At 39.6% G+C, this 25,975-nt stretch overlaps 1 protein-coding gene across 1 annotated transcript in view; it reads left to right on the forward strand.

Moving 5' to 3' along the window:
• The window catches only part of TXLNB (taxilin beta), a 52,497-nt gene that overhangs the window by 10,733 nt on the left and 15,789 nt on the right, over positions 1–25,975 (forward strand). The window contains exons 3-6 of the mRNA XM_017848987.1: positions 4,146–4,237; positions 11,400–11,570; positions 19,206–19,400; positions 21,505–21,624. Of these exons, the coding sequence (XP_017704476.1) occupies positions 4,146–4,237; positions 11,400–11,570; positions 19,206–19,400; positions 21,505–21,624 (578 nt within the window). The remainder of the gene's footprint in view (positions 1–4,145; positions 4,238–11,399; positions 11,571–19,205; positions 19,401–21,504; positions 21,625–25,975) is intronic.

A 25,975-nucleotide genomic window follows, 5' to 3' on the forward strand; every position in this document is an offset into this window, starting at 1 on the left:
TTCCTTCCTTCCTTTCTTCCTTCCTTCCTTCCTTCCTTCTTCCTTCCTTCCTTCCTTCCTTCCTTCCTTCCTTCCTTCCTTCCTTCCTCCCTTTCTTTCCTTTCTTTCCTTTCTTCCTTTCTTTTCTTTCTTTCTTTCTTTTTTTGAGACAGAGTCTGGCTCTGTTGCCAGGCTGGTCTGCTGTGGAGCAATCTCGGCTCACTGCAACCTCTGCCTCCCTGGTTCAAGCGATTTTCCTGCCTCAGCCTCCAGAGTAGCTGGGATTATAGGCACGAGCCACCACACCCAGCTAATTTTTGTATTTTTAGTAGAGACGGGGTTTCACCATGTTGGCCAGGATGGTCTCGATCTCCTGATTCGTGATCTGCCCACCTCAGCCTCCCAAAGTGCTGGGATTACAGGCATGAGCCACCGCGCCCAGCCAGTTTTTTGTTTCTTTGATTAAAAATAATTTCTCCATCTTCCAATAAAATTGTGCCAGTGACCACAGCCATATGCGACAGCGCTGTGTCTGCTGCACAGGTGGTTCCACTTTCATGTAGACTTCCTACCATGCTGAGCATTTCGCAGTGCGGTGGCTACATGCCCACGTGCCTTCCTAGCTTTCATGAGGAAGAAATGCATCTTGCTTTGGAAGGACACATTAGGGAGAAGGCAGGTGATTCCTTCCTGATAAAGTGTCCCTGAATAAAGTCAGTTTTTCCTCTTGTGTTTGACACTGGCACCAAATGACCCTATTTCCATGGAGATGTAACGATAGCCTTTTGTAGATGATGAGCAAGTCTCTGTCTACTCCCCTCCTCCATGATTACTCCACATAGCACCCTAGTCCAACAACACCAATGGAAGTTTAAAAACTGAGATCAGTGATGTCATAAATTTATGAATTCTGCACATGCCCATCTCCAGTTTCCTGGATTTCTTTTTTTTTTTTTTTTTTTTGAGACGGAGTCTCGCTCTGTCGCCCAGGCTGGAGTGCAGTGGCCAGATCTCGGCTCACTGCAAGCTCCGCCTCCCAGGTTTACGCCATTCTCCTGCCTCAGCCTCCTGAGTAGCTGGGTAGCTGGGACTACAGGCGCCCGTCACCTCGCCCGGCTACTTTTTTGTATTTTTTTAGTAGAGACGGGGTTTCACTGTATTAGCCAGGATGGTCTTGATCTCCTGACCTCGTGATCCGCCCATCTCGGCCTCCCAAAGTGCTGGGATTACAGGCTTGAGCCACCGTGCCCGGCCGGATTTTTTTTTTTTTTAAATCTCCAGTTTTAGTGCTTTTCCTGTGAGACTTACAAACAGAAATTCTGTTTCCTGGATTTTTTGTTGGCGGGAGGAATAATTTTTGAAGGCATATTGATGCACCTGGATGTTAACCTTCTAGCAAAAAGACTTGAGCAGAAAGAGACCTCAGTGAGTGCGAAGGTTAAAAAGCAAAACAAACAAAAACAAAAGAAACCTCTTCTCACAGTTACAGAAAATAAAACCAAAGGGGAGAAGATACTTAATGTGGGAAGAAAGCGAGAACCTTTGGACTGACTCATTTCTATCTCTCCCAAACAAGACATGTAATGGTTTTATATATCAGTACACACACTGAGCCGTATCCCAGGAAACGTAAAACATCACAGGTGAGAGTAAGACCTGTTTTTCCTCTAGTTGGTCACAAAAAGTTGTTTTCATGACATTGTTTATTTCACTCCCATGATATGGGTTTGAGCTGGTTGGCTTTGTTTTTGTTTTGTTTTGTTTCGTTTGTTTGTTTGCAATGGAGTGCAGTGCAATCTCGGCTCACTGCAATTTCTGCTTCCTGGGTTCAAGTGATTCCCCTGCCTCAGCCTCCCTAGTAGCTGGGACTACAGGCGTGCACCACCACTGGGCCTAGCTAATTTTTTGTATTTTAGTAGAGATGGGGTTTCACCGTGTTGGCCAGGATGGTCTCGATCTCCTGACCTTGTGATCCACCCATGTCAGCCTCCCAAAGTGCTGGGATTACAGGCATGAGCCACCGCGCCTGGACAGCTTTGTTTTCTTCTATTATTATCATCATTTACTGAGCACTTGCCATGGGCCAAACGCTGCGTTGCATCCTGGGCCAAGAATGATCAAGGGTACAGTCTCTTGACTTTAATAGATGACACTCTAACTTGGGATTGTAGTCTTTATGTGGGCACCTTCCCTGGACTGAAGACAAGGGTGAAGGGATGGCCTGACCAATACAAATCCATCCCTGTCAGTAGAGGGATAACCAAAGCACAGGCCTGGCAGGGGCGAGGCGGCAGTGATTATCAGCTGCAGATGCCACAGGCCATAATTGCAGAGCTGGGAGGGACCCTACTCACACCCACCTTCCCCTGTCTTAGGCTAATCTGAACTGACTCACTAGGCAAAGATAGACCAAACTAACTGTTGGAAATGAGGTCATTTTTTCAAAAAAAAAAAAAAAGTTTCCTATTTCTCTAGGTTTCTCTAGCATCAGAATTCCACATGAGAGTGGAGTGACTTAGAACAAGTAGGCAAGCCTTGGATTCAAGCCTTTGCTCTGCCAGCACTAATCATGTAACTTTGGACTTTTCTGGGCCTTAAATACTAAAATCCATGAAATTAACCCGTTAGTCTGGATGCTCTTTGAAATTCCTTCTAGATATCAAACTCCTTGATTCCATGTAAGGTTGCCAGATTTAGCAAAGGAAAATATAGGATGTCCAGAAAAATTAGAATTTCAGGTAAACACCCCTCATTTTTTAGTACAAGTGTGCCCCATGTCCTATATTTCATCTGGCAACCCTAATTTCATGACATATATGTCTCTCCAAGATGAAAGCAAGTACTCTAGCCAAGGGGAAATGTCTGTTCTTGGGGGAAAGGTCAAAGTTGTTAATTTTCTTTTCTTTTTTTTTTTCTTTGAGACGGAGTCTCACTCTGTCACCCAGGCTGGAGTGCAGTGGCATGATCTCAGCTCACTGCAACTTCCGCTTCCCTGGTTCAAATGATTCTCCTGCCTCAGCCTCCTGAGTAGCTGGGATTACAGGTGCGCATCACCACGCCCGGCTAAGTTTTGTATTTTTAGTAGAGATGGGGTTTCATCATGTTGGTCAGGCTGATCTCGAACTCCTGACCTCGTGATACGCCCGCCGCGGCCTCCCAAAGTGCTGGGATTATAGGTGTGAGCCACCTCGCCCAACCAAATTGTTAATTTTCTTAAGCAGATTTGTATCAGGAAGTGTGGGCTTTGTTATGTGGCTTGACCACTCTACTCTGATTAAACAGAGTGGTTTTCATAGATAGGTAGGGATGGGAAAAATGCCCCACCTGTTTATCGTTATTTAACAGGGTTAATTTTTTTTTAATGTAGCATAAGCTCCAACTGGAAACAAAATGAAACTGCCAACGGATATTAAGGCCTAGGTGGAGGAAAGGAAGGCCAGAGAAGGCTGTGTCCATTATCACAGAGACACAAAAAGGCTTGTGAAAAGACCCTCCATGTCTTTGCTTGGTTTTCCTTCTATAATGACTTTATTCTGTTTGGTAGGAAACAGGATCAGAGGTATTCCCACTCCAATCCCAAGGAATGGGTTTATGTACAAAAAAGAGAAACTTGGTTCTCCCTAAAAGAGGGAAAAGAGTTACCAAAAGAACAAAAAACACAGGGGAAAAAATGGGCAGGCTACTTCATCAAGCTTCTCTGCTTTTGGCTGGAATCCTAGCAACTCTGTGTTGCTGTTTCATACTAGTCAGAAATTTTGATTGGCTGTTTTGCTTCCTTTTTGTTAATTCAAATGGGAAAATGGGTGGCGTAGTCTTTCAGAAAGTCAGTATTTTTGATGCATAAAATCTTTTGATTCTGAAGAATACAGGGAGGAGTAATAAGAACGGATTCTTGTGATGAAAACTGGGGGATTTCTGTTATAGCAAACATTTATTGAGAGTCTGCCATGAACCTCACACTGTGCCACACATTCACAAACTTCCCAACTAACATTCACTCTGTAAGTAGGTGTCATCCTTTCTATAGGAAAGAAAATTACATCTGATAAGATGAATGGCTTGGCCAAAGTGGGGAATAATTAGCAAGTGGTCAATCTGAGACTCCAGCCCTTATCACCTGACTGTAAATTCAACACTTATTTTTTTCATGTCTTTTTTTTTTTAAGGCAAAGAAGCCAACCTGCTAATGCAAAATCTGAACAAGTTGCAAACACCTGAAGAAAAGTTTGATTTTTTATTCAAGAAGTATGCTGAATTGGTAAGATCTTTGATTAGCTTCTTTTCTCAGAAAGATTCAGGCTCCAGTTAGAGCTGAGAAAAGGAGACTTAGTTTTTCAGGTACCTCATTAAATAAAGACCATGGCTGGTAACTTTGAACAAGCCTGAGCTAGAACTCATAAAAGAAGAATTTCTTAAGGAAAAAACAAGGAAAGAAAAGTTGAGAAATAACAGCAAGAGGAAGAAAGAGGCTAGAATTGGAGTGTCCACCACCACCTCCAATTATGTGTGTAATTTTGGGGCTAGGAGACTGAAGTATATGTGATTGAAAATTGTAGATATTTAAAAGTTCTTTTTAGTTTTGTAATAAAATAGAAATATACTCAATATAAAGATAAACAGGCCAGGTGCAGTGGCTCACACCTGTAATCCCAACACTTTGGGAGGCCGAGGTGGGAGGACTGCCCCAGGCCAGGAGTTCGAGACCAACCTCGATAACATAGCGAGCCCCCATCTCTACAGTTTTTTAAATTAGCTGGGCATTGTGATGAGCACCTGTAGTCCTAGCTTCTCAGGAGGCTGTGTCAGGAGGATTGCTTGAACTCAGGAGTTTGAGGTTGCAATGAGCCATGATTGTGCCACTGCACTCCAGTCTGGGTGACAGCAAGACCCTGTCTCTAAATATAAATACATACATAAATTAATATAGACACATAGATAGATAGTATATTTTCAAACTTTCACTCAGTTCTCCTACCTAGGGTTTTTGAGAGCTACAAAGGGAAGACAGCAGGGGGTTGAGTCATGCCATCCTTCAGTTCATGGCACATTCTAGTCTGGTCCATTTCTGTATTTATTATCTTTGATCCTCATTCTTCTCCCTCTTGCCTACAATAGCAAAGCATTTCATGTGAATTGTTTTGCACCCTGTTCTAGGTGCTCCTAGGCAGCCTCCTTCTCAATAAATTGGGGTCCCTAGGAGCAAAGGAAGCTACTCTCAACCATCAGAGAATCCTCAAAGTGGACTGTCTCCTCACTACTAACTCTAGAATTGGCTGGTTGGAGAAAAGGGGAGGACTTAGTGAGCCCAGTGCCTCTAGTTTCAAGGAAAAACAAACACCTGCCAATCTGAGAATGAATTGTAAAGACCAACATCTGAGGTCTGTGTGCTAACCCTGCAGACTATGAGACCCACAGTTCAGATGTGGCATCCTCTCTAATAAAGCTAGGCAGTAACCTTCTCCTTTATTTCTGCTTCTAAAAAAATTCTTTTGAAGGAATTCCCATCAGAATCTCTATCTGTTCCATTTGGTTATCCAAATCAGGGAAGGAAAATAAACCATATCACCCAATCCCAGTGACATGGGTTCCTCTCCCTGAAATGTATTGTGACCAGAATCACTGGGCTGATTCTCACATGTTAGCACCTCACTAGCTCCTTTTGTGTTGGTGTCACGTTGAGAAAAAGGTAAAATACATCTTACTGTAGACTGAAAGCTCATGCTAATAGTAGTGAAGTTAGATGGACCAAACAATTGAACTTATTTTTATAGAACTTATTGAGAATAATCTTTCTTAAAATGTATATATATGCATTTTAGATATATTGACATAGTTTGGGGAACTTTTTAAAAGTTAGTCAGTTGCCTGAGTTTTTAATCTTGGACTTGGCATTTATATATTGCACATCAACACTGTTGGATACCAGAACATTATAGGAGTGGAAGAGCTGTTCTAGCAACTTTCAACATGTACTATATGGGGCATATGTAAGTTATTTATACACAAAGAAATCTATTTTATGTCCTTGTTGTTTAGAAGAGTTGCATGAAATCATGTAGTTGCAAATAGAAAGTAGTTTGGGGCAAAATACAAGTTCTTTCCGTTATTTCTTTTGAAGAAACAGTGACAGGAGAATGAAACTTAAGACTCCATATAGCAAAAAATTCCTCCAGACAGTAGGTTGAACTGCCCCCAACAGTAGATTTACCATTGCAGCTAAGGAGGCTTAAACCTCAGGACATCTCACTTACATGGACCCCTTTGAGGCCCGGGGCCTAATTCTCTTTAATTTTTTTTTTTAAGAGGGCCTCCAAAACTGAATAAGCTTCAGGCCCACAAACTCTTCATCCCTATAGATGGGTACACTTCAGTGAGTGACTTGTTTTCTTTGTTTTTCACTCTGAATCTAGTCCTGTGATCTTTCTGTCTTTCTACCTGATGCATCCTGTTATGCTGAATTATTATGCAATAGATCCAGAAAAATTCTGAAACTCTAAGTGACTGGCTGATTACTTAACTCTGCCAACAATATTTTTAGATTATTTTTTAGACATACAAACTACATTATGAATATATATAGTGGTGCATACACAAAATAAACAAAAATACCTCTAATCCCTCATGTAAAATACAAACTTTGTTTTATGCATATTCTTTTCCTGTTCTACTGTATATGCAGAGATGCTTTTAATTATAATTACAGTCATAAGGTACATATAAGTTGATGTCTGGTTTTGTACATGACAGGCATTTTTCCATATAATATATAGTCTTCATAAATATGTTTTGTAAAGGTTGTATCATATTCCGTTAAGTGGCCATATCTACTGATTCAATAATTCGAAGATATTTAAATTCCTCTCACTATTTTGCTTTACCAAATATTTCTGCAATGAACATCATCACGTATTAGCTTTGTTTTTTCTCCTTCTTTTTTATGATTTTAAGGAAAATTTCCAGAAATAGGATTACTAAATTAAACAAGATGAGTGCTTTCTGGTTTTTAAACTTTATGGCCATATTGCTTCCCAAAAGAGCAGTAGAAACTCACAAAGCAAGTATCAGTGTATCAGTTTTCTTGCAACTTGTATTGCACTGGCTATTAAGAATTTCAATACCATAAGTTAGGTGTCAAAAATATTTTATCTCCAAATCTGGCCCCTACTCTCACATTTCCATGCGATTCTCACCTATCCATCCTTGCTCTTTTTAGTATTTTCTGAGTCATTTTTGCTTTGCCCCTTCAATTTACCAACGCATACCAAGGCCATTCATGTTTCATTTCCAGCGCCAAGTTCTATACTTGAGGGGACTGGACAGCATTCTAGACTAATACAGGAAATGATGTATGGTGCTGCAGTCCCACGGCAGTACATTGGGGAAGCATCACTTTTCCAGACTTATCGATGTTTTCTCCATGAGCCAGTGTTGCTCACCCTGGTCTCAGGAAACTCCCTGTACCTACTCATCCTCCTAGCAAAGCAGTCACCCCCAATAAACAAGAGATTGTTTTTCCAGAGACCATATTCAATTCAAGCCTTACTTGCTATACTTTGGCATTTGTATCATCTCTTGTGATAAACTTTCAAACCCGAGAGGTCATCCTAGAAAAAATGAATAGGAGAAAATTGACCCAAAATCCTATTACATTTCCTTTTCAGAAAAGAAAAATTATGAGGAATTTCAATTTTTTACATGGAGACTAAAGCCTATTTCCTTGCTCACTGATTTGGATATTAATATAGAAAATGACTGAAATATAAGTGTTCACATGAAATAAATCATCAAATTCAAAGCTGTGAATCAAACTGCCACTCTAGCTCACTCATCCTTGCAGAGTCTCAACCCTGTAATATTACCTGACATTGTATTCATTAATAAATAAAGATAAGCTCATTAATAAGTAAGGACACTTCATGACTAAATTAGGAAATGGCCTGGGAGAAATATTTTTTGCATTTAATTTCCTCATTTCTTATGTAGTTAAAACAACATCAGTAATAGGATTTTAATTTAGTACTTAGCAATAATTTTACTTTTTAACTTAGTAAAAAAGAGAAAGAAAACAAGAGAAATTACAGACAGATATTCTGTATGCCTATTACAACTGTACAGAACTATGCCTAAGTAAAATCACAAAGCCTGCATTTGACTGAAGCTGGGCAGTAAGAACCTAGAGGGCAGGGAATGTGTATTTTCATTGTCTTCGATGCCAAGAATCACTTGAATATTGGCTGAATTACTTTGTTAATAATTTAAAATTTTTTAAATATAAAGGAAAGTTCTGGTGTATTATCTTGATTAATATTAGAAACAAAATAGGCCAAGACAGTGGCCCGTGCCTGTAATCCCAGCACTTTGGGAGGCCAAGGCAGGCGGATTGCTTGAACTCGGGAGCTCAAGACCAGCCTGGACAATATGGCGAGAACCCATCTCTACAAAAAAAATTAGCTGGGCATGGTGGCACGCATCTGTTGTCCCAGCTAGTCAGGAGGCTGAGGCAGGAGGGTGACTGAAGCCAGGTGTTCGAGGCTTCAGTGAACTATCAGTGATTGTGCCACTGCACTCCAGCCTGGGTGACTGAGCAAGACTCTGTCTCTAAAAAAATTAAAATTAAAAATAAAAATAAAACATTAAATGGATAATGAGCAAGCACAAATCATTTCTCTTTCAACTTATGAAACACCTATAGGGTGTCTTCCTCCTGACACTCAGATAAAGCCACGCAGTGCAGAGTTCCCTGAACAGGGACAGTTTTGTCCACCAGGCAACAATAGGCATGTCTGTCTGGAGATATTTTGGGTTGTTGCAATTGGGCAGTGCTACTGGCATATAGCAGGTAGGGGCCAGGGATGGTGTTGAACAACTTACAAGGCATAGGACAGCCCCAACAACAAAAAATTATCTGGCCCAATATGTTATTTGTGTTGGGGTTCAGAAGCCCTGATATTGGTTTCATCTTCAGAAGGTAAAGTCTAAACCAGAATGGCAAGAATAATAACAATATATAAATTTCGTTTTTTTTTTTTTTTTGAGATGGAGTATTGCTCTTGTCACCCAGGCTGGAGTGCAGTGGCACGATCTCAACTCACTGCAACCTCCAGCTCCCAGGCTCAAGCGATTCTCCTGCCTCAGCCTCCCGAGTAGCTGGGATTGCAGGCGCCCGCCCCTAGGCCCGGCTAATCTTTGTATTTTTAGTAGAGACGAGGTTTAACCATGTTGGCCCAGCTGGTCTCGACTTCCTGACTTCAGGTGATCCGCCTGCCTCAGCCTCCCAAAGTGCTGGGATTACAGGCGTGAGCCACCATGCCCGGTCTACAATATATAAATTTCAAGAAAGGACAATAGTCATTTAAAATCAAAATATATGTGCAAGAAATTTCATGCCTATCTTATAGCTGTGATGCAAAATGAAAGGATCACATCTATGAGGAAGCTTAGCATGAGAAATAACAGATTATTTATTTTCCAAGGAGCATATCTATTTCAATCAATAGTTTTAGTAATATGGGTCTTGTTTTTACAATGCTAATTTCCACTAGTAGCTAGAAATTGCACGTAAGTTTGAAGATAGAATATCATATATACATAGCCTTAGTTTTACCTGGCAAGGGTTTAAAATGCTTATTTTAGGGTGGCGGGAGGGAGAGAGGAAAGAAATAAAATGTGAACTGAAGAAAGTGTGACAGGTGTTCATCTCCCTCAGAAAGAATAACTGCTTTTTATTTGTTATTTATTATTATTTTTTTTTGAGATGGAGTCTTGCTCTGTCACCCAGGCTGGAGTGCAGTGGTGCAATCTCGACTCACTACAACCTCCATCTCCCTGGTTCAAGCAATTCTTCTGCCTCAGCCTCCCAAGTAGCTGGGATTACAGGTGTGTGCCGCCACACCCAGCTAATTTTTGTATTTTTAGTAGAGATGGGGTTTCACCATGTTGGCCAGGATGGTCGTGATCTCCTGACCTCGTGATCTGCCTGCCTCACATCCCAAAGTGCTGGGATTACAGGCATGAGCCACCAGCCTGGCCCCAATGGCTTTTTTAAATGGGGAAACTGAGGCATGTGTCAGGGCTCATGTGGCATCTGTATCCATTTGCATTAGGCTCTGTGAGGCACCAGAACACCTGAGGTCCAGAAGAATCAGGGCTTTTCCTTTCTGTTCATCAACAAAGTCGTTATTAGGACTAGTACTTACCTGACTTCATCACCATCTGGGCACTACAGGAATTAAGGCCAGTGGAAGAAATGGCTCTGGACAAAGGGCTGCTGCTTGAATGTGGCCCCAGCGATGGTCAGTCTGAGATCGACACTCCCAGAGTCCACTGATCTCTCTCTGGAGGCTTCTGAGGTTTATCCCCATGCTCCCCACACCAGGTCTAGAACTCCATATTAATGTTGTTCTAGACATGTAACAAATAAACATACATTACACTCAGTTAAGTTTACGTTTCAGATAAACAACAAATAACTTTTGGCAAAATATGTCTCATGCAATATTTGGAATATATTAAAACCTATGCTAAAAATTATTTCTTGTTTATTTGAAATTTAAATGTAACGGGGTGTCCTGCATTTTAGTGACAACCCTATCCTAGAACTTCAGCATCCAAGATGGAAAGTACAGTAGTAAGTTGATTTCATGTTCCACAGCATTCGTGGCTGCTGGAGGAACACGAGAAGAGTTCACCTGGACTCAGCAGAAACCAGCAGAATGATCTATTTGTTATAAGCACACGGCGGGTGTGGGTGGGGAGCAGCAAGGCATGTTACAGATATTTGCTATTCATGCTGTTGAATCATGCAGTAGCTATTTCTGATGGTTTGGTGAAAACCCGTCAATACTTAGGTGGTGGAAGGATACTTTCTCTTCTCCTTTCCCACACACAAACAATCCACACTCAGAGCCCAAAATTATAAAGAAGAAGACTTCATCTTCTGTTTACCAGGAGGCTGTATTTCTCTTTCTTATTTTTAAAAATAGTGCTAGAAGCTTGTTTCAAGGAAGAATTATGCGAACTAAATGCAACCCAGGCAGACAGACTGTTGATCATTGCCTCAGTGCAAGGCATCGTCATGAACTCTGGCAGTTTACAGATTCCAAGACATGTCTTTCAATTTTGTCTGGCTATTCAATATTGGTTAGATAGACTCAGGAAAAGTATTTCTAGACCATCCAAAATAGATCAAAGTAAAAAGAGACTAATAATAATGAAAAACCTGTCAATGCTGTGCTCTGAAAACTATACCTTCAAGTACTACAAAGGTGACACTGGTGAATCTCATTTACTTCCAAAGGAAGAGATAATAGGAAAGAATGTTTCCAAACAACCATAGAGTAATCTTTAGGTCTGCTTTTTCTCTATCGACTCCAAGGAGATCCCTACCATTTTCTTTCATGTTTGTATCTCCATGTGTACAGCTGGATGAACATCGTACTGAGCAAAAGAAGTTGAAGCTCCTCCAAAAGAAACAGGTACAAATTCAAAAAGAAAAGGACCAGTTACAAGGTGAGCACAGCAGAGCTATCCTTGCCCGAAGCAAATTGGAGAGTCTGTGCCGGGAGCTGCAGAGACACAACAAGACTCTCAAGGTATGTCCCAATGGCTCAGAATAACATACTTTCTTAAATGGGCACAAGACAGGCCTCTGCTACTCGTGGAAAGTGTGAATTTTAGAATCAGAGAGGCTTGGGTTCAAATACTGCCTCTGCCCCTTGCTTGCTGGTATCCTTAAATAATTTTACCTTCTTGAGCTACTTTCTTCATCCATAAAATGGAGATTAGACCAGCTTCACTGTGTGGCTGGGAAAAAATTAGATGAAGTTGAATATGTAAGGTACCCACACAGTACCTGACACAGTGCAGGCCCTTAATAAAATGCATACCATTCCCCTTACCTTTTTATTATGTTGAGTTTGTTTCTAAGGTAGGCCTTAGTTCTTTTTTAAAATACATTTGTAAAGATTCAGCATTTTTGGTATTATAATGAATTCTGCATGACATGAGATAAATGGACACACACCGAATTGACACAATGAAATGAGATTGAGAACCAAAATGTCAATAGTCATCTGAAAAAAAGGAAGCTATTGGAAAAAGCACTGAAGCTCTTCAGGCTTAATTATTCAATCTAAAAATAATAGACTGATCACTTCATTGGGTCTGCACGGGTTTCATTAATTACAGCGTAAGCCCTAGCAGTGTGGTTAATTTGATTACACAGAGACACTAGCTCCATTCAATATAGCAAGACGCAGAGCTCTCCAAGATGATACTGTGTGCTTCCCAATCCCCTTTCCAGCTGAAGATCCTAAAGCTTTCGACAAACAATAATTAATTAGACACCAAGGTTCCTGTGAGGTAGTTATTATTATAAGCGTTTAAAAAGAGATACTTCAAGAAACAGAGTACATGAAAATCATTGCTGAATTTGTATGATTGAGTTAGGAAGAAAAATAGAAGATAATCATGATTCCTCATTTTCCAAATTGCTTTTTAATATCTGGGAAATGGAGAACCAGAGTGATGAAGTCGAAGTCTCAAATTGCAAGTTTTAGGAGATGGGCTACTGGCGTCTTGTCAACAATGGTACTGAAGACAGACACCCAGGCTGAATGGGGGCCTGAGGATGGAAGCATTGTCCTCAACTCAAGATTTGGATTCAAAGGATGCATAAATCTCTTGTGTGTCTACGTAAATCCACTGTCTCTCAGTAATGTTACACAGTAAGGAGATAAAAATTAAATCAGATAGGGCGGGATCATTTATCAGCAAAGAAATATAAAGAGTAGAATGATACAGCATGGTCTTCTTGGGTAGTATTGAAAGACAGAATGATCAGCTGGTCACAGCGGGTCACATCTGTAATCCTAGCATTTTGGAAGGCCAAGGCAGGAGGATCACTTGAGCTTGGGAATTCGAGACCAGCCTGGGCAACATTTATGATAGTGAGACGTTGTCTCTACCAAAAATCAAGAAAATCAGCTGAATGTGGCATGTTCCTGTAGTGCCAGCTACTTGGGAGGCTGAAGCAGGAGGATCATTTGAGCCCAGAAGTTAGAGCCTGCAGTATGCTATGATTGTGCCACTACACTCCAACCTGCGTGACAGAGTGATGTCTCAGAAAAAAAAAAGAGAGAGAGAGAAATCTTATTAATACCATCCAACTGGTTAGAGACCCTCCCCCACCAAAAAAACAAAGACAGAATGATCAAAGTAGCAGGAGACCCTGTAAGTGTGCCCATATACCCTCAGTAATGGCTTCTCATTATGAACAACGACATTAAGTATCATTATTATGCCAGAAGTTATGCTAAGTGCTTTACATACATTATTTCATTTAATCTTCACGATAACCCAGTGAAGGTTAATATCTCCACTTTATTGATGAAGAAACTGACACTCAGCAATCCCAATCAGTTGTCCAAGGTTAAGCATATTTTAAATGTCAAAATCAGAATTCAAATTCAAAATATTTTCAAATTTTCTAATTTTTTCTTTGACCCAGGGATTATTTAGAAGTGTTATTTAATTTTTATAGCCTATCATACATGCTCTATCTTGATATCATATGTACTTTGAAAGAATGTTTTTCAGATGGTGGGTGTAGTGTTCCATAAGTAACAATTAGCTTTAAATCATTTTTGGTTTTTTTGAATTTTTTTATCTATCAGTTGCTGAGAAATGAGAGTTAAAAGTCTCATATAATTGTGGAACTGTCCGCTTATTTTAATTAGGCCAATTTCTGCTTTATGTACTTTGAAGCATTAATATTAGGTGTATATACATTTATAATTATTATGTCCTATTGGTGATTTTACCGTTATGAAATGTCCCTTACTAATCTTTTTTTTTTTTTTTTTTTTTTTTTTTTTGGTGAGACGGAGTCTTGCTCTGTTGCCTAGGCTGGAGTGCAGGGGCGCAATCTCGGCTCACTGCAAGCTCCAGCTCCCTGGTTCAAGCAATTCTCTGCGTTAGCCTCCCGAGTAGCTGGAATTATAGGCACCTGCCACCATGCCCAGCTAATTTTTGTATTTTTAGTAGAGATGGAGTTTCACCATCTTGGCCAGGCTGGCCTTGAACTCCTGACCTCGTGATCCGCTGACCTCAGCCTCCCAAAGTATTGGGATTACAGGTGTGAGCCACCACGCCCGGCCAGTAATAATCTTTGTCTTGGTGTCTACATTATCTGATATCAATATAGCCACTCTAGTTTTCTTACTCGTATTGTTTGCCTGGTGTATCTCTTTTCATCCATTCACTTTCAGCCTGGGTCTTTATATTTAAAGTGCATCCTTTCAAGATAGCATATAGCTGGATCTTACTTCTTTTCATTCCTGCAGTATCTGCCTTTTAATTGCAGCACTAGTCCATTAACATAAAATGTACGTATTGATGTGGTTTGATATATGTCTACCATTTTATTATTTGTTTATTATTTGTCACCTCTACTTTGTTTCTCTTGTTCTTTCCCTGCCTTCCTTTGGATTATTTGAATATTTTAAAATTACATTTTATCTCTTGTATTTTTAAATTATAACACTACGCATTATCTTTAGTAGTTGCTCTGTGATTACAATATACATTCTTAATTTTTCATAGTCTTCCTGGAGTTAATGTTGTATTACTTCACATGACACGTAGAAACACTGCAACTAAATAGATTAATTTACTCCCTCAGCCTTTAAGCTATCATCATTATATGTATTATATTTACATAGTTTTGTAAAGCCGATGAGACATTGTTATAATATTTACTTTAAATGATAATATGTATTTCTTCTTAAAGACAAAACTATCCCTTTTATCTACCCAGATGTTTATCATTCTGATACTTCTTATTCATTCTGTAGCTTCACATTTCTGTCTGATGTCATGTCCCTCAACCTGAAGTACTTCTTTTAGTATTTCTTACAGTACAAATCTGGTAATCAATTCTCTTAGTTGTCTTTTATCTTTAAAATATCTTTTATTTTAATTGAAAGCTAAATTCATTGGATATAGAATTCTGCATGGAGAGAACCTATTCGTGAGGTTTTTTTTTTCCTTTTAGCCTTATATAAATGTTCCACTATACTGGCTTTTAAAATTTTTCATGAAAATCAACAATCATTTAAATTATTGTTCCTCCACATGTGTTATGTTCTTTTTCTCTGCCCTTTTCAAGGTCTTTGTATTGATCTTTGACTTTCAGAACTTTTACTGCTTTATGACCGGGGTGGTTTTTTTCGTATGTATCCCTACTTGGTAAATTTTAATTTTTTTCAGCCATTATTTCTTCGAATAGTTTTTCTGCTCCACTTTCTCTCCATCTTCTTTCCTTCTAAGATTCTAACTCTATGTGTGTTAGACCTTTTGATATTGTCCTACAGGCCTTCGAGTCAATCTTCACATTCTTCACCAATACTTTTTCTCTTTTATTTTTAGATTATCTTATTTTGATTGGTCTATCTTCACATTCAGTGATTCTTTTCTTTCTCATTTTCATTCTGCTCTAAATCCATCCAGTGATGTTTACATTTCAGATTTTGCAATTTTTAATTTCAGAATTTCCATTTGGTTCTTTTTTTATACATAATCTCTCACCTGAGATTTTCTACCTTTTCATTCATTGAGATAATATTTTCCTTTACATCACTGACCATAGTTATAATACCTGTTTTTAAATGCTTGTCTGCTAATTCCACATTTGCAGCATTGTAGAACAGGCCTCTTCTAATTGTCTTTTCTTTGGAGATAGGCCACATTTTCTTGATTCTTCATATGTCAAGCCATTGTCTATTGGATCCTGGATGTTGTGACTATTATGTTGTGGAGAATCTGGATTCTACTATATGCTGAATACTTTTTATTTGTTTAAGCAGACAATTAATTTGGTTAGATTCAAACCATAAACTTTGTCTCTTGAGCAGCAGCTGAAATCTCAGTTCAGTTCTTTTTTACTTAGCTAGATGGCTTTGTACACATGTGGCTCAAGGCCAATCAGACTTGTGTAAAGTTTATTCACAGGATCTGGGATCTATTTCTCTGACTCTCTCGTTTTGGGGTGATCTCCCCTCACTGTTGAGGGACTCTAGTTGTCCAGAACTCTGTATTCTTATTCTTCCAATATGGAAGATGGTATGTTTTATGTGAGAATTTTGCCCACCTCATACTCCTGCCAACTGCAGATTTCTCTCAAGCTAAAAGCTGTAAAAAAATAGGAAACTCATGTACAAGTGCCAACTTCCCTCCAGAGTCTGTCTGATTTTGTTTACTCTCTGGTGTCATCATTGTTTCTTGCATTTCATCCAGAGTTTATAGTTGTTATTTGCAGAAGGGTCAACTTGATATGAGCTTCCTTGGCCATACTAGTGAAACAGCTTAAGTATACCTAAATCTAAAATCCATGTGCTGGAAGCTTGGGAAGATATAGAAAGACAATATATAACTAGGTATTTCTACCATCACAAATTTTAGCTTTTACTTTTCATTATCAAAACCGCTCCTTCAATGAGTCAAACACACACACACACAGAACCTCACAATTTAGGATAACTTAAGAAAGGATTGATGAAAGTCTGAGACATGGGTTTGTTTCAACAAAATGATACATATATTTGAAGTGATAAATCTGAGCCTCAAACTATACTGAAAAAGAACTGCCTAGTAAGAGAGGGGTGAACGTCTCAGGGAGCATGATTTTCCTAAAGAAATGAGAAGCATTTGTTATCAGAATATCACAGATTTTTAATGTGGATAGGACTGTAGGAATGATCTAGTCCAAGCTACTCATATGTCTGTACATAAATTAATAATTCATTGATTCATTAAATAAACATTTACTGAATACCTATGGATTATGTGCCAGGCACAGCACCAGTTGTAAGATGCACAATGATGCTTGCAAGGTTTTTTTCTTTGTTATCTCAGACTTCATCCCTCATTTTTATTGACATTATTTTGACTTTGAATAATGTATTTGATAAGGAAAAGATAATTTTATCTCAGATGCTGTCCAAATGATTGAAAATCCTTTAACAATGGACTCAAATGTTTTAAGATTTTGCTAGATTTCTTTTTGTCTCACTGAAAAACAATATAGGTCGGGTGCAGTGGCTCAACGCCCGTAATTCCAGCACTTTGGGAAGCCAAGGTGGGCAGATCATCTGAGGTCGGGAGTTTGAGACCAGCCTGACCAACATGGTGAAACCCCATCTCTACTAAAAATAAAAAAATTAGCTGAGTGTGGTGATGCATACCTGTAATCCCAGCTACTTAGGAGACTGAGGCAGGAGAATCACTTGAACTCGGGTGGTGGAGGTTGCAGTGAGCCAAGATCATGCCACTGTACTCCAGCCTGGGCAACAGAGTGAGACTTCATCTCCAAAAAAAAAAAAAAAAAAAAAACAAAAAAAAAAAAAATGTATATATTCTATATATTTTATACACACACACACACACATATATATATACACACACACATATATATATATAAAATGCAAGATGACATCTTTTGGGCCAGGATTAGGGGTTATGATTGTTTGTTTGACATTTATTTACTGCCATCCTAACATCTATACTTTCTTTCTATAGCCAGTTCCCAATAAAAAAAAAAACTTCAGACTTGCATGGGGTGGTTCATTTATTCATTCATGGAATATTTATAAATACAAATGGAATTCAAATCATGGTCTGTAGTTCTGATTCCAAACTTGCTGACTTCTAAGCTAATCAGGACCAATGAGGAAACAATCACAATCATACATATATTTAATTGCTGTTAACTGGTAGCCATAATTATTTTTAGCGAAACACATACAGTAAGTGTTAGTATACAAAGTTCAGGGAAATAATATCTCAGATAGTTTATTTCTTCAGTTTAGGAAGTACAGATATCTTCAATACCCCTGAGAAGTTGTTGCTTAATAAAGGTTTATAACATGAATAAATTATGATTCTGCTATCAGGAGTCACATTAGAGTTAGGAAATGTGTTATTATTGTAGAGGAAAGAAGAAACCTAATGATAAAATATTTTCAGAGCATATATTTTCAGCATCAGTTTTTATTTTGATCACATTATTTTGTTATGATAAAGATCTGTACAATTACTTCTGTTAAAAATTATTATTTCTTTTAAAAAATCCTGTTACATAATTTGAACTTGGTAGGCAATCAAATGCAGTATAATTTTACTTGCCAACAACGAAGCAAGCTTTCATATTAACAATCAGAACTGAAAGGAATCCTAAAATGTCTGTCTCATTTGTCAGCCATGTAAATGTCTCTATCTTTGGTAGGATGTAGCAAGATTAAACCCTTTTATTCGAAAAGAATAACAATCACAAAGCAATTCTCAATATAGATATGGAGGAAATTGGAGCTCATTGTCAGTGGCTAGCAATGAATGGAGAGTTTTGATTTAGGAGAAAAGAGAACAGAAATGATATAAAAGTTAATTTGCAATTCTTTGATGTTAACAAAGCAGAAGAAGGAAAATTAGATGTTTCACTTTAGAGTTACAGAAGATTTGAAACTTAATATTGCTTTCAGATTCAAAATTTACTTTGAACATTTTAATTACCCTATGTGACACATTTAATGATTGTTCTTTCAAAAACAAAATAATATCCAGCATATTTGGAAAGATTCCCTTTTATATTCTTGAATGGCTGTAATTGAGCTGTGCTATCTTAGTTTCCTTTTTTAAAGTTCTTTGATGAAAGTTTTTTCTCACAAAGAGAAAATTTTTATTGTGATCACTTATATTTACAAAACTTGGTAATACAATTATGTGGTTAATATGCCGTGGTTTTCATAGGGAAATATAAGATCTATTCTTCTCCTTTTACCAAACCAGAGAAACACATGATCTGTCTCATCAATCAGTAAACTCAAGGGGCCTTTTTTTCAGGCCACAGCCAAGAGATCAAAATTGTGTGACTGTGTGTTTGTTAGAAATTGCTGCAGTTCATTCACTCAGCAAGAGACCCGTCATCTTTAAAACAAGTCTATTCATCACTGACTACAAATTCAAGGCCTTCACAGCACCTGTTCTGAGTAACTATGTACTCACAGCTGAAACCTTTACTCATACATTTATTTTGGGGCTGAGCAGCTTTAGCTCTAGAGAACTGAAAAAAAAATCCCACCTACTCTGCACACTCATCTCCTTTGGGTGACCTAATCCTGAGTTCTATAAACCCGGGGTGCATTTAAACAAAATGTTTTGCTTTTTATTCACAGGAAGAGGCGCTTCAGCGGGCCCGTGAGGAAGAAGAGAAAAGGAAGGAAATCACAAGCCATTTCCAGAGTACCCTCACGGACATCCAGGGCCAGATTGAGCAGCAGAGTGAGCGAAATATGAAGCTCTGTCAGGAGAACACAGAGCTTGCAGAAAAGCTAAAAAGCATCATTGATCAGTATGAGCTCAGAGAGGAGGTGAGAACCACATCAAACAACTTAGAACAGTACATAGATCCGGATCTGGGTGGTCAAGGTGGGAACTTGGTTAATAAGACAGTTACAGCCAGCCCTCTCAACAGATTCACATTTAGGATTGGATTTCCTTGACTAGCCAAAATGAAGACAGATGGTCTTACAAAATACCTGACTGAAAGTCATATGGGATTTCTTCAAAACTGGCATCACTGCAAAGTAAAGGCAATAAATAGAAAGTGATAGGCTGTGGGCACAGTTTTCCTTGAAAATAATATTTCTCAGCCTTTTAAAAATCCTCTCTGTATAGCCAGAAATAACTCACATACTCCTTAAGAATTGCCATGTCATCTAAATTAAGAGTCTGTATTCTGGCCGGGCGTGGTGGCTCACGCCTAGTAATCCCAACACTTTGGGAGGCCGAGGCAGGCGGATCAAGAGGTCAGGAGTTGACCAGCCTGGCCAACATAGTGAAACCCCGTCTCTACTGAAAATACAAAAAAATTAGCTGGGCATGGTGGTGGGTGCCTGTAATCCCAGCTACTCAAGAGGCTGAGGCAGGAGAATCGCTTGAACCTGGGAGGCGGAGGTTACAGTGAGCTGAGATCACGCCACTGCACTTCAGCCCAGGAGACAGTGTGAGACTCCATCTCAAAAAAAAAAAAAAAGAGTCTGTACCCTACTAGGCCAATAATAGTATTAGTAATGTAATCATTGTGATAATAATGATGTCATTTATTCAGTGCTTAGTTTGTATCAGGCAACGTGCTAAGTGCTGAACTTTACATACCATATGGCATTTAATTGTCTCAACAATCTTATGCACTAATTAATAATATATTATAGATGGGAAGCAGAAGCTAAGAGATTAAACCACTTACCCACAGTCACAAGAGCCAAAAGCCTTTTACTTTGAATAGGTTATATTAGGGGGATGATCAACATCTTTTGTTATCACCAAATTATATTTTAATATTTAATATGTTTTTAAGATTCCAGATACCCTCTCAGGATTTTGATACATCATATTCCTTTCCCTATCCCACCCAAATTTTAAATCTCTGCTTTAAAATGTAACATAACATAGTCAAAGCGGCTCTGTTGGCAACATGCTAAGATTTTATCAAGCACAAAACTGAGCCAACAGCATATGGTCGCAGTGGTTAGGTAAATCAAGAAACTCCTCACAGTAAGCCAAGATGCCATGCTACCATTTTATCTTGTCACGAGGATCAATCCTGCTCCAGAGTGGAGGTTCAGTCTAAAGAAGAAAGGAAGGAGTGAAAGCAAAATATCCATACTCTTCAGAGAGATCTCAGATGGGAATGGGCTGCTATACTAGTTGTATATTCCTGGGACTGGTTCTAAGTAAAGCCCAAGGGTAGAATTCTATGTCCTGTTTCTGATAGGACCTCCTGGTGACCAGGAAGTTATCCATACTGAGGTAGAGTTGGAAGTTTCTCTTCACCAAACTAGTCCAGAGGTCAAAAGGTGTGGCGAGCTCTGCACATTTGCAAATCAATTTCTCTATGACCCTTGGCCTTGTCATACCCACCACAGCAACAGAGTAGAATTCAGGGGGGCTCAGGCCTTACTCCCAGACCTCAGACCACATGCTGGCACCCCAAGACTTTCTCACAACGCCAGAGGCAAGAATGCAGAGAATTCATCATGATAAATTGCACTAATGTTGTGATTAAAAGTGATTTTGTATTCACAGAAAGAGCCAAAATACCAAATGATATCTGCAGCCCCTGTATATTGTATACTGATAGATGATTGTCTGCGCTAACATAATAAATAGCATCATATCTAATAGTTACCAAATGTAGAAAAATATTGTATGGATCTTTTGGTGTTGACACTGCTGAACTCTGGCCTCTACCTTTTGTAGCTACCTTTGTGTGTGTGGTGCAAAGTTGGGGGTGGGCGCAGTTCACCAATTTACAGCTTTAGTATGAAGCTGTGAGTGATGCCAATGCATTTATCCCTCTCTTCTTTTACATCTTAAAACCTGGAGAATGTATATTAATGTGAATTATTTTATTTTGCATTTTTAAGCACCAATAATAAACCAAACTTTCTATGTATACTTTATTTTTCTTAGCATCTGGACAAAATATTTAAACACAGAGAACTGCAGCAGAAGCTGGTGGATGCAAAGCTTGAGCAGGCCCAAGAAATGATGAAGGAAGCAGAGGAGCGACACAAACGAGAAAAGGAATATGTACTTACCATTTTAGTCATTCTGCATATCTGGTCCAACTCAATGTCAGAGACACTCTGAGCAAATTGTTTTGTATTTATTTATTTATTTGAGACAGAGTCTCTGTCATTCAGGCTAGAATGCAGTGGTGCGATCTCGGCCCACTGCAACCTCTGCCTGCCAGGTTCCAGCGATTCTCCTGCCTCAGCCTCCCAAGTAGCTGGGATTACAGGCGCCCACTATCATGCCCGGCTACTTTTTCTGTATTTTTAGTAGAGACATGGTTTCACCCTGTTGGCCAGACTGGTCTCGAACTCCTGACCTCAGGTGATCGGCCCCCATCGGCCTCCCAAAGTGCTGGGATTACAGGCGTGAGCCACCGCACCCAGCTGCAGGTTGTTTTTATAATGGTCAAAGAGCACTAGACTGATGGAGAAAGAGCCCCAACTTCTATGGAGAACTAAATTAGCCAACCCAGTCTGACGTACTGTATCTACACTACTTTCTACATAAAATCGTCATTCATCCATTCCACACATATTTTTCAAGTGCCTGTTATCTGCTAAGCACTGTGTTAGGTGCTGGGACATAGCCGTGAACAAGACAGAGAAGGGCCATCTCCTACTATGGAGATCAGAGTCTAACTGGAAAGAGACAGGCAATAGACGAGCAAACAAGGAAGGGTCATTACAGACAATAATCACTGTTACTAAGGAAATAAGGAGAAACTGAGAAGGGGCCAAAGAAGGGGACGTACTTTAGATTGAGTGACCAGGAAGGCCTCCTGGAGGGGAGAATGCTTGATTGAGCTAAGCCCTGCCAGATGAGGAGCTGCCACTTGGAGCATCGTCTCCAGCATCTGCAGCAGCAACAAACGCCCTAATGCTGGAGCCAGTCTGGTGTGCTCCAGAAACAGGAAAAGGTCAGGGAAGCAAGAGCATGGGGGAAAAGTTCAAAACGAAGTTGGAGAGGTAAGCATGGGTCAAACTGGGTAGCTTTGTAGGACTTAAAAAGTCATTTGGATTTCATTCTAAATACAATGGGAAAGTACTGGGTACTTCTGCAAAGGAAGTGATGGCATGATCTACTCTGCATCTGCTAAGATTAATTTGGCTTCTGGATGGAAAATAGACTGCAGAGGGACAAAAGAGCAAGAAGACAATTAGGGGACTACTATAGCAATCAGATGAAATGTAACAATGACCTGGTTTAGGGATATGGCAGCAGAGAAGAGAGTTGGAGATGGACGAAAGTTGTTTTCAATGTGAAATCAACAGGCAGTGCTGCAGACCTGAAGCTGGTGACAAAGAGAAAAGGAGAGAGTCAAGGATGACTCCTAAGTTTTGGGTTGAGGAAACTGAGTGGCAGTGTTTATTGATATCTCATTAACCCCAAGCACCCCGTAAAAAGCTGTAGGGCCATTCTACGGATGAGAGAATTGAGGCTCCAAGAAGATATGCAACATGTAAAGGTCACACACTGCTGACTGAGCAAGATGTGTTTTGATCTTCTGTGCGTCTGTTCCCAAAGCCCACACTCTCTGTGATGGTGCATCACACTCAGATGTGTGTTTCAGAGGTATGAGTTGAGGCATGTATCTGTTGCTGGGGTGAGAGAGAGGTAAAACATAGTCCATGGACCAATTATTCAAATTTGGCCATTTCACATTTTGATCTTGAGCTTTTCATTTACCCAAAATCAGACCAGAATCAATTCAATTGGTTAGAATAGTAATTTTAAAATAACTTTTCAAACATGGTAACAAAAAGACAAATTTTGGGCAATATAACCTGGTGGACATTGGATAATTTCAAATCAGAAGTCCATGTTCTCTTAAGAAAAAGATTAATTTATGAAATCCATCTACAACCTAGCTCTGAAAGCAAGAAATAAAACATTCAATTATTATTCACAATCCAAGAGAATAGAAATTCCACCATTGGTGTAATTACCCTCTTGGGTAAAATATGCTTCCCACCGGATATCAGTACTTGTTATATAACACATGAGATATGACCGAGAAAGAACTAGACAAAGATGAACATGAGAGACATTGGAGAGCAGGTTTGAGACGATCCAGCCTTAGCAAGAAACTAGCACCCTGCCCTGGTTCAGCAAAACAGATTTGAGTCAAAGAGAGGGAGCTCCCCTCAGTTCTTCAAAGCTAGCCACCTACCTGGGTTGCAGCTCGGGCACCTCCCTTTGGAAGTGATGAGATATCAAGTCATCCAGGCAGAATAGGCAGCCACCAGCCTCCCTCGAGGTCAGGGGTCACCAGTCACAACAAGGCTGCATAGCCAGCTCACAATTAGCAGGCACAGTGCCACCACTCCCCTCAGATGGCCAGAGGGGACACTGTAGGGCTTCTATTCCACAGCTGCCCTGGTCCTCTCCTAGGACCAGTCAGTTGCACTTCTATTAAGAATCAGTCTTCATTGCACACTGGGAAGCATAGAGGAACAAATACAACCCTTTACAAATGGAGAGGTTGGGCCATGGGAAAAAGACAAACTTAGATGAGGAAAAAGATGCTTTCCAGTTTTTAAAAATAATGATTGTATTGTTGGTTTTTTTGGTTCTGATTACATAAGTAATACATAGGCCTCATGGATATTTTTTTACAATAGGGATAAACTAAAAGTAGGAAATTTAAATCAGCCTATCTTCAAATATAAGAGAAACTTCTTAATTGATGGCCACCAGACAGACTAGCCAAATGGATCTCTGATGTTCACTATTCTCTTTGTAAAACACACTGACTGATGCCCACAGCATGCTGACTTGCAGGTCTACCAAGCCACTCTCTGGAAGGGCTACAAATATTTGCCCCAGTTTAGTAAGGTGGAGCTTACCAAGAATCAGCTCTTTGCACAAACCTTTTCTTTCCAATTGCACTTGCTTTTGTGTAAATCAACAGGATGTTACATAAACTGATGAAATATAAGTATGAAAACAAAAAACTGTTTGTGCAAATTATGCTTAGTGCTTTGAAAGACTAAATGCAAACAAGTGGCAAAAAACTGTCAAACTAGGTATGAGTAGCTATAAAAGACTGGGGGGAAGTGGAAAACTCTAGAGAATTATCCAGTCAAGCTGCTTCACAAGTATTTTTAGGTTCTAGCACTATTGCTAAACACACACACAAGCCTAACAACCTAGAAATCTTATATGGCACACTATGTATGTGATTTTAAAAAATAATAAAACAAAACAAAAAACCCTCTGAACTCTAATCAGAAGATCCATACCCAAAACAAAGACCACAGTCCCTCCTCAAAATTGAGAAATAGACATTCATCTTAAGTTAAAAATTACAAGCTTATATATGAGTGTGTCATTGTATGCCCAAATCACCTTTTCAGTTTAACCCATCAGCTCTCAGGGGCCAGGATTCAGACCAATGAGTCAAACTTCTAACCCGTATTTCTCAAAATGTAATCCACAGACCACTGATATCCAGACCATTTTAAGCACAGATTTCAGTCATGCCCTGTCCTTCCTAAATCATATTATCTGAGAGGCATCTGCATTTTAATATGTTCCATAGGAGATTCTGATACTTGTTAGAAGCTCTGTGTCAGGAATCAGGGACAAAGACCAAGGACATACATATTTCTTATTGTATCACATGTGCTATGGTGGAGAATAGTGGTCTAGAAGAATGATTCCGGGTTTACTATCAAGAAACAGTTGTTGGCCGGGCACGGTGGCTCATACCTGTGATCCCAGCACTTTGGGAGGCCAAGGCAGGCAGATCACGAGGTCAGGAGTTGGAGACCAGCCTGGCCAACATGGCAAAACCCCTTCTCTACTAAAACTATAAAAATTAGCTGGGCGTGGTGGCAGGTGTCTGTAAGTCCAGCTACTGAGAAGGCTGAGGCAGGAGAATCGCTTGAACCCAGGAGGTGGAGGGTGCAGGGAGCTGAGATCACACCACTGCGTTCCAGCCTGGGTGACAAAAGAGAAACTCCGTCTCAAAAAAAAAGAGAGAGAAAAAGAAAAAGAAAAGAAACAGTTGCTGACAAAAGTGCACCAAGTGAGGAAGTTCTGGAGAGGTTCAAGCAGAGGCTGAATGATTGTTGGCCAGGATTGCTAGAGAGGGTTCCAGAATGTGGTGGGAAGTTGAATTTTTTGTGATTCATACTTGAGCTGGAGGCTTTTTTTTTTTTTTTTCATTAAAACCGCTAGTTTATAGTTGAGAATCCAACATTTTAGGCCAATTATTTTCTTAGCTTTCTTTTCTTTTCTTCCTTTATTTTTTTTAGAAGTGGAGTCTCACTCTGTTGCCCAGGCTAGAGTGCAGCAGCCCCATCGTAACTCATTGCAACCTGGGATTCCTAGGCTCAAGTGATCCTCCTGCCTCAGCCTCTCA

This window comes from Rhinopithecus bieti, unplaced genomic scaffold (assembly GCF_001698545.2).
Source record: "Rhinopithecus bieti isolate Rb0 unplaced genomic scaffold, ASM169854v2 scaffold_31173, whole genome shotgun sequence".
NCBI lineage: Eukaryota > Metazoa > Chordata > Mammalia > Primates > Cercopithecidae > Rhinopithecus > Rhinopithecus bieti.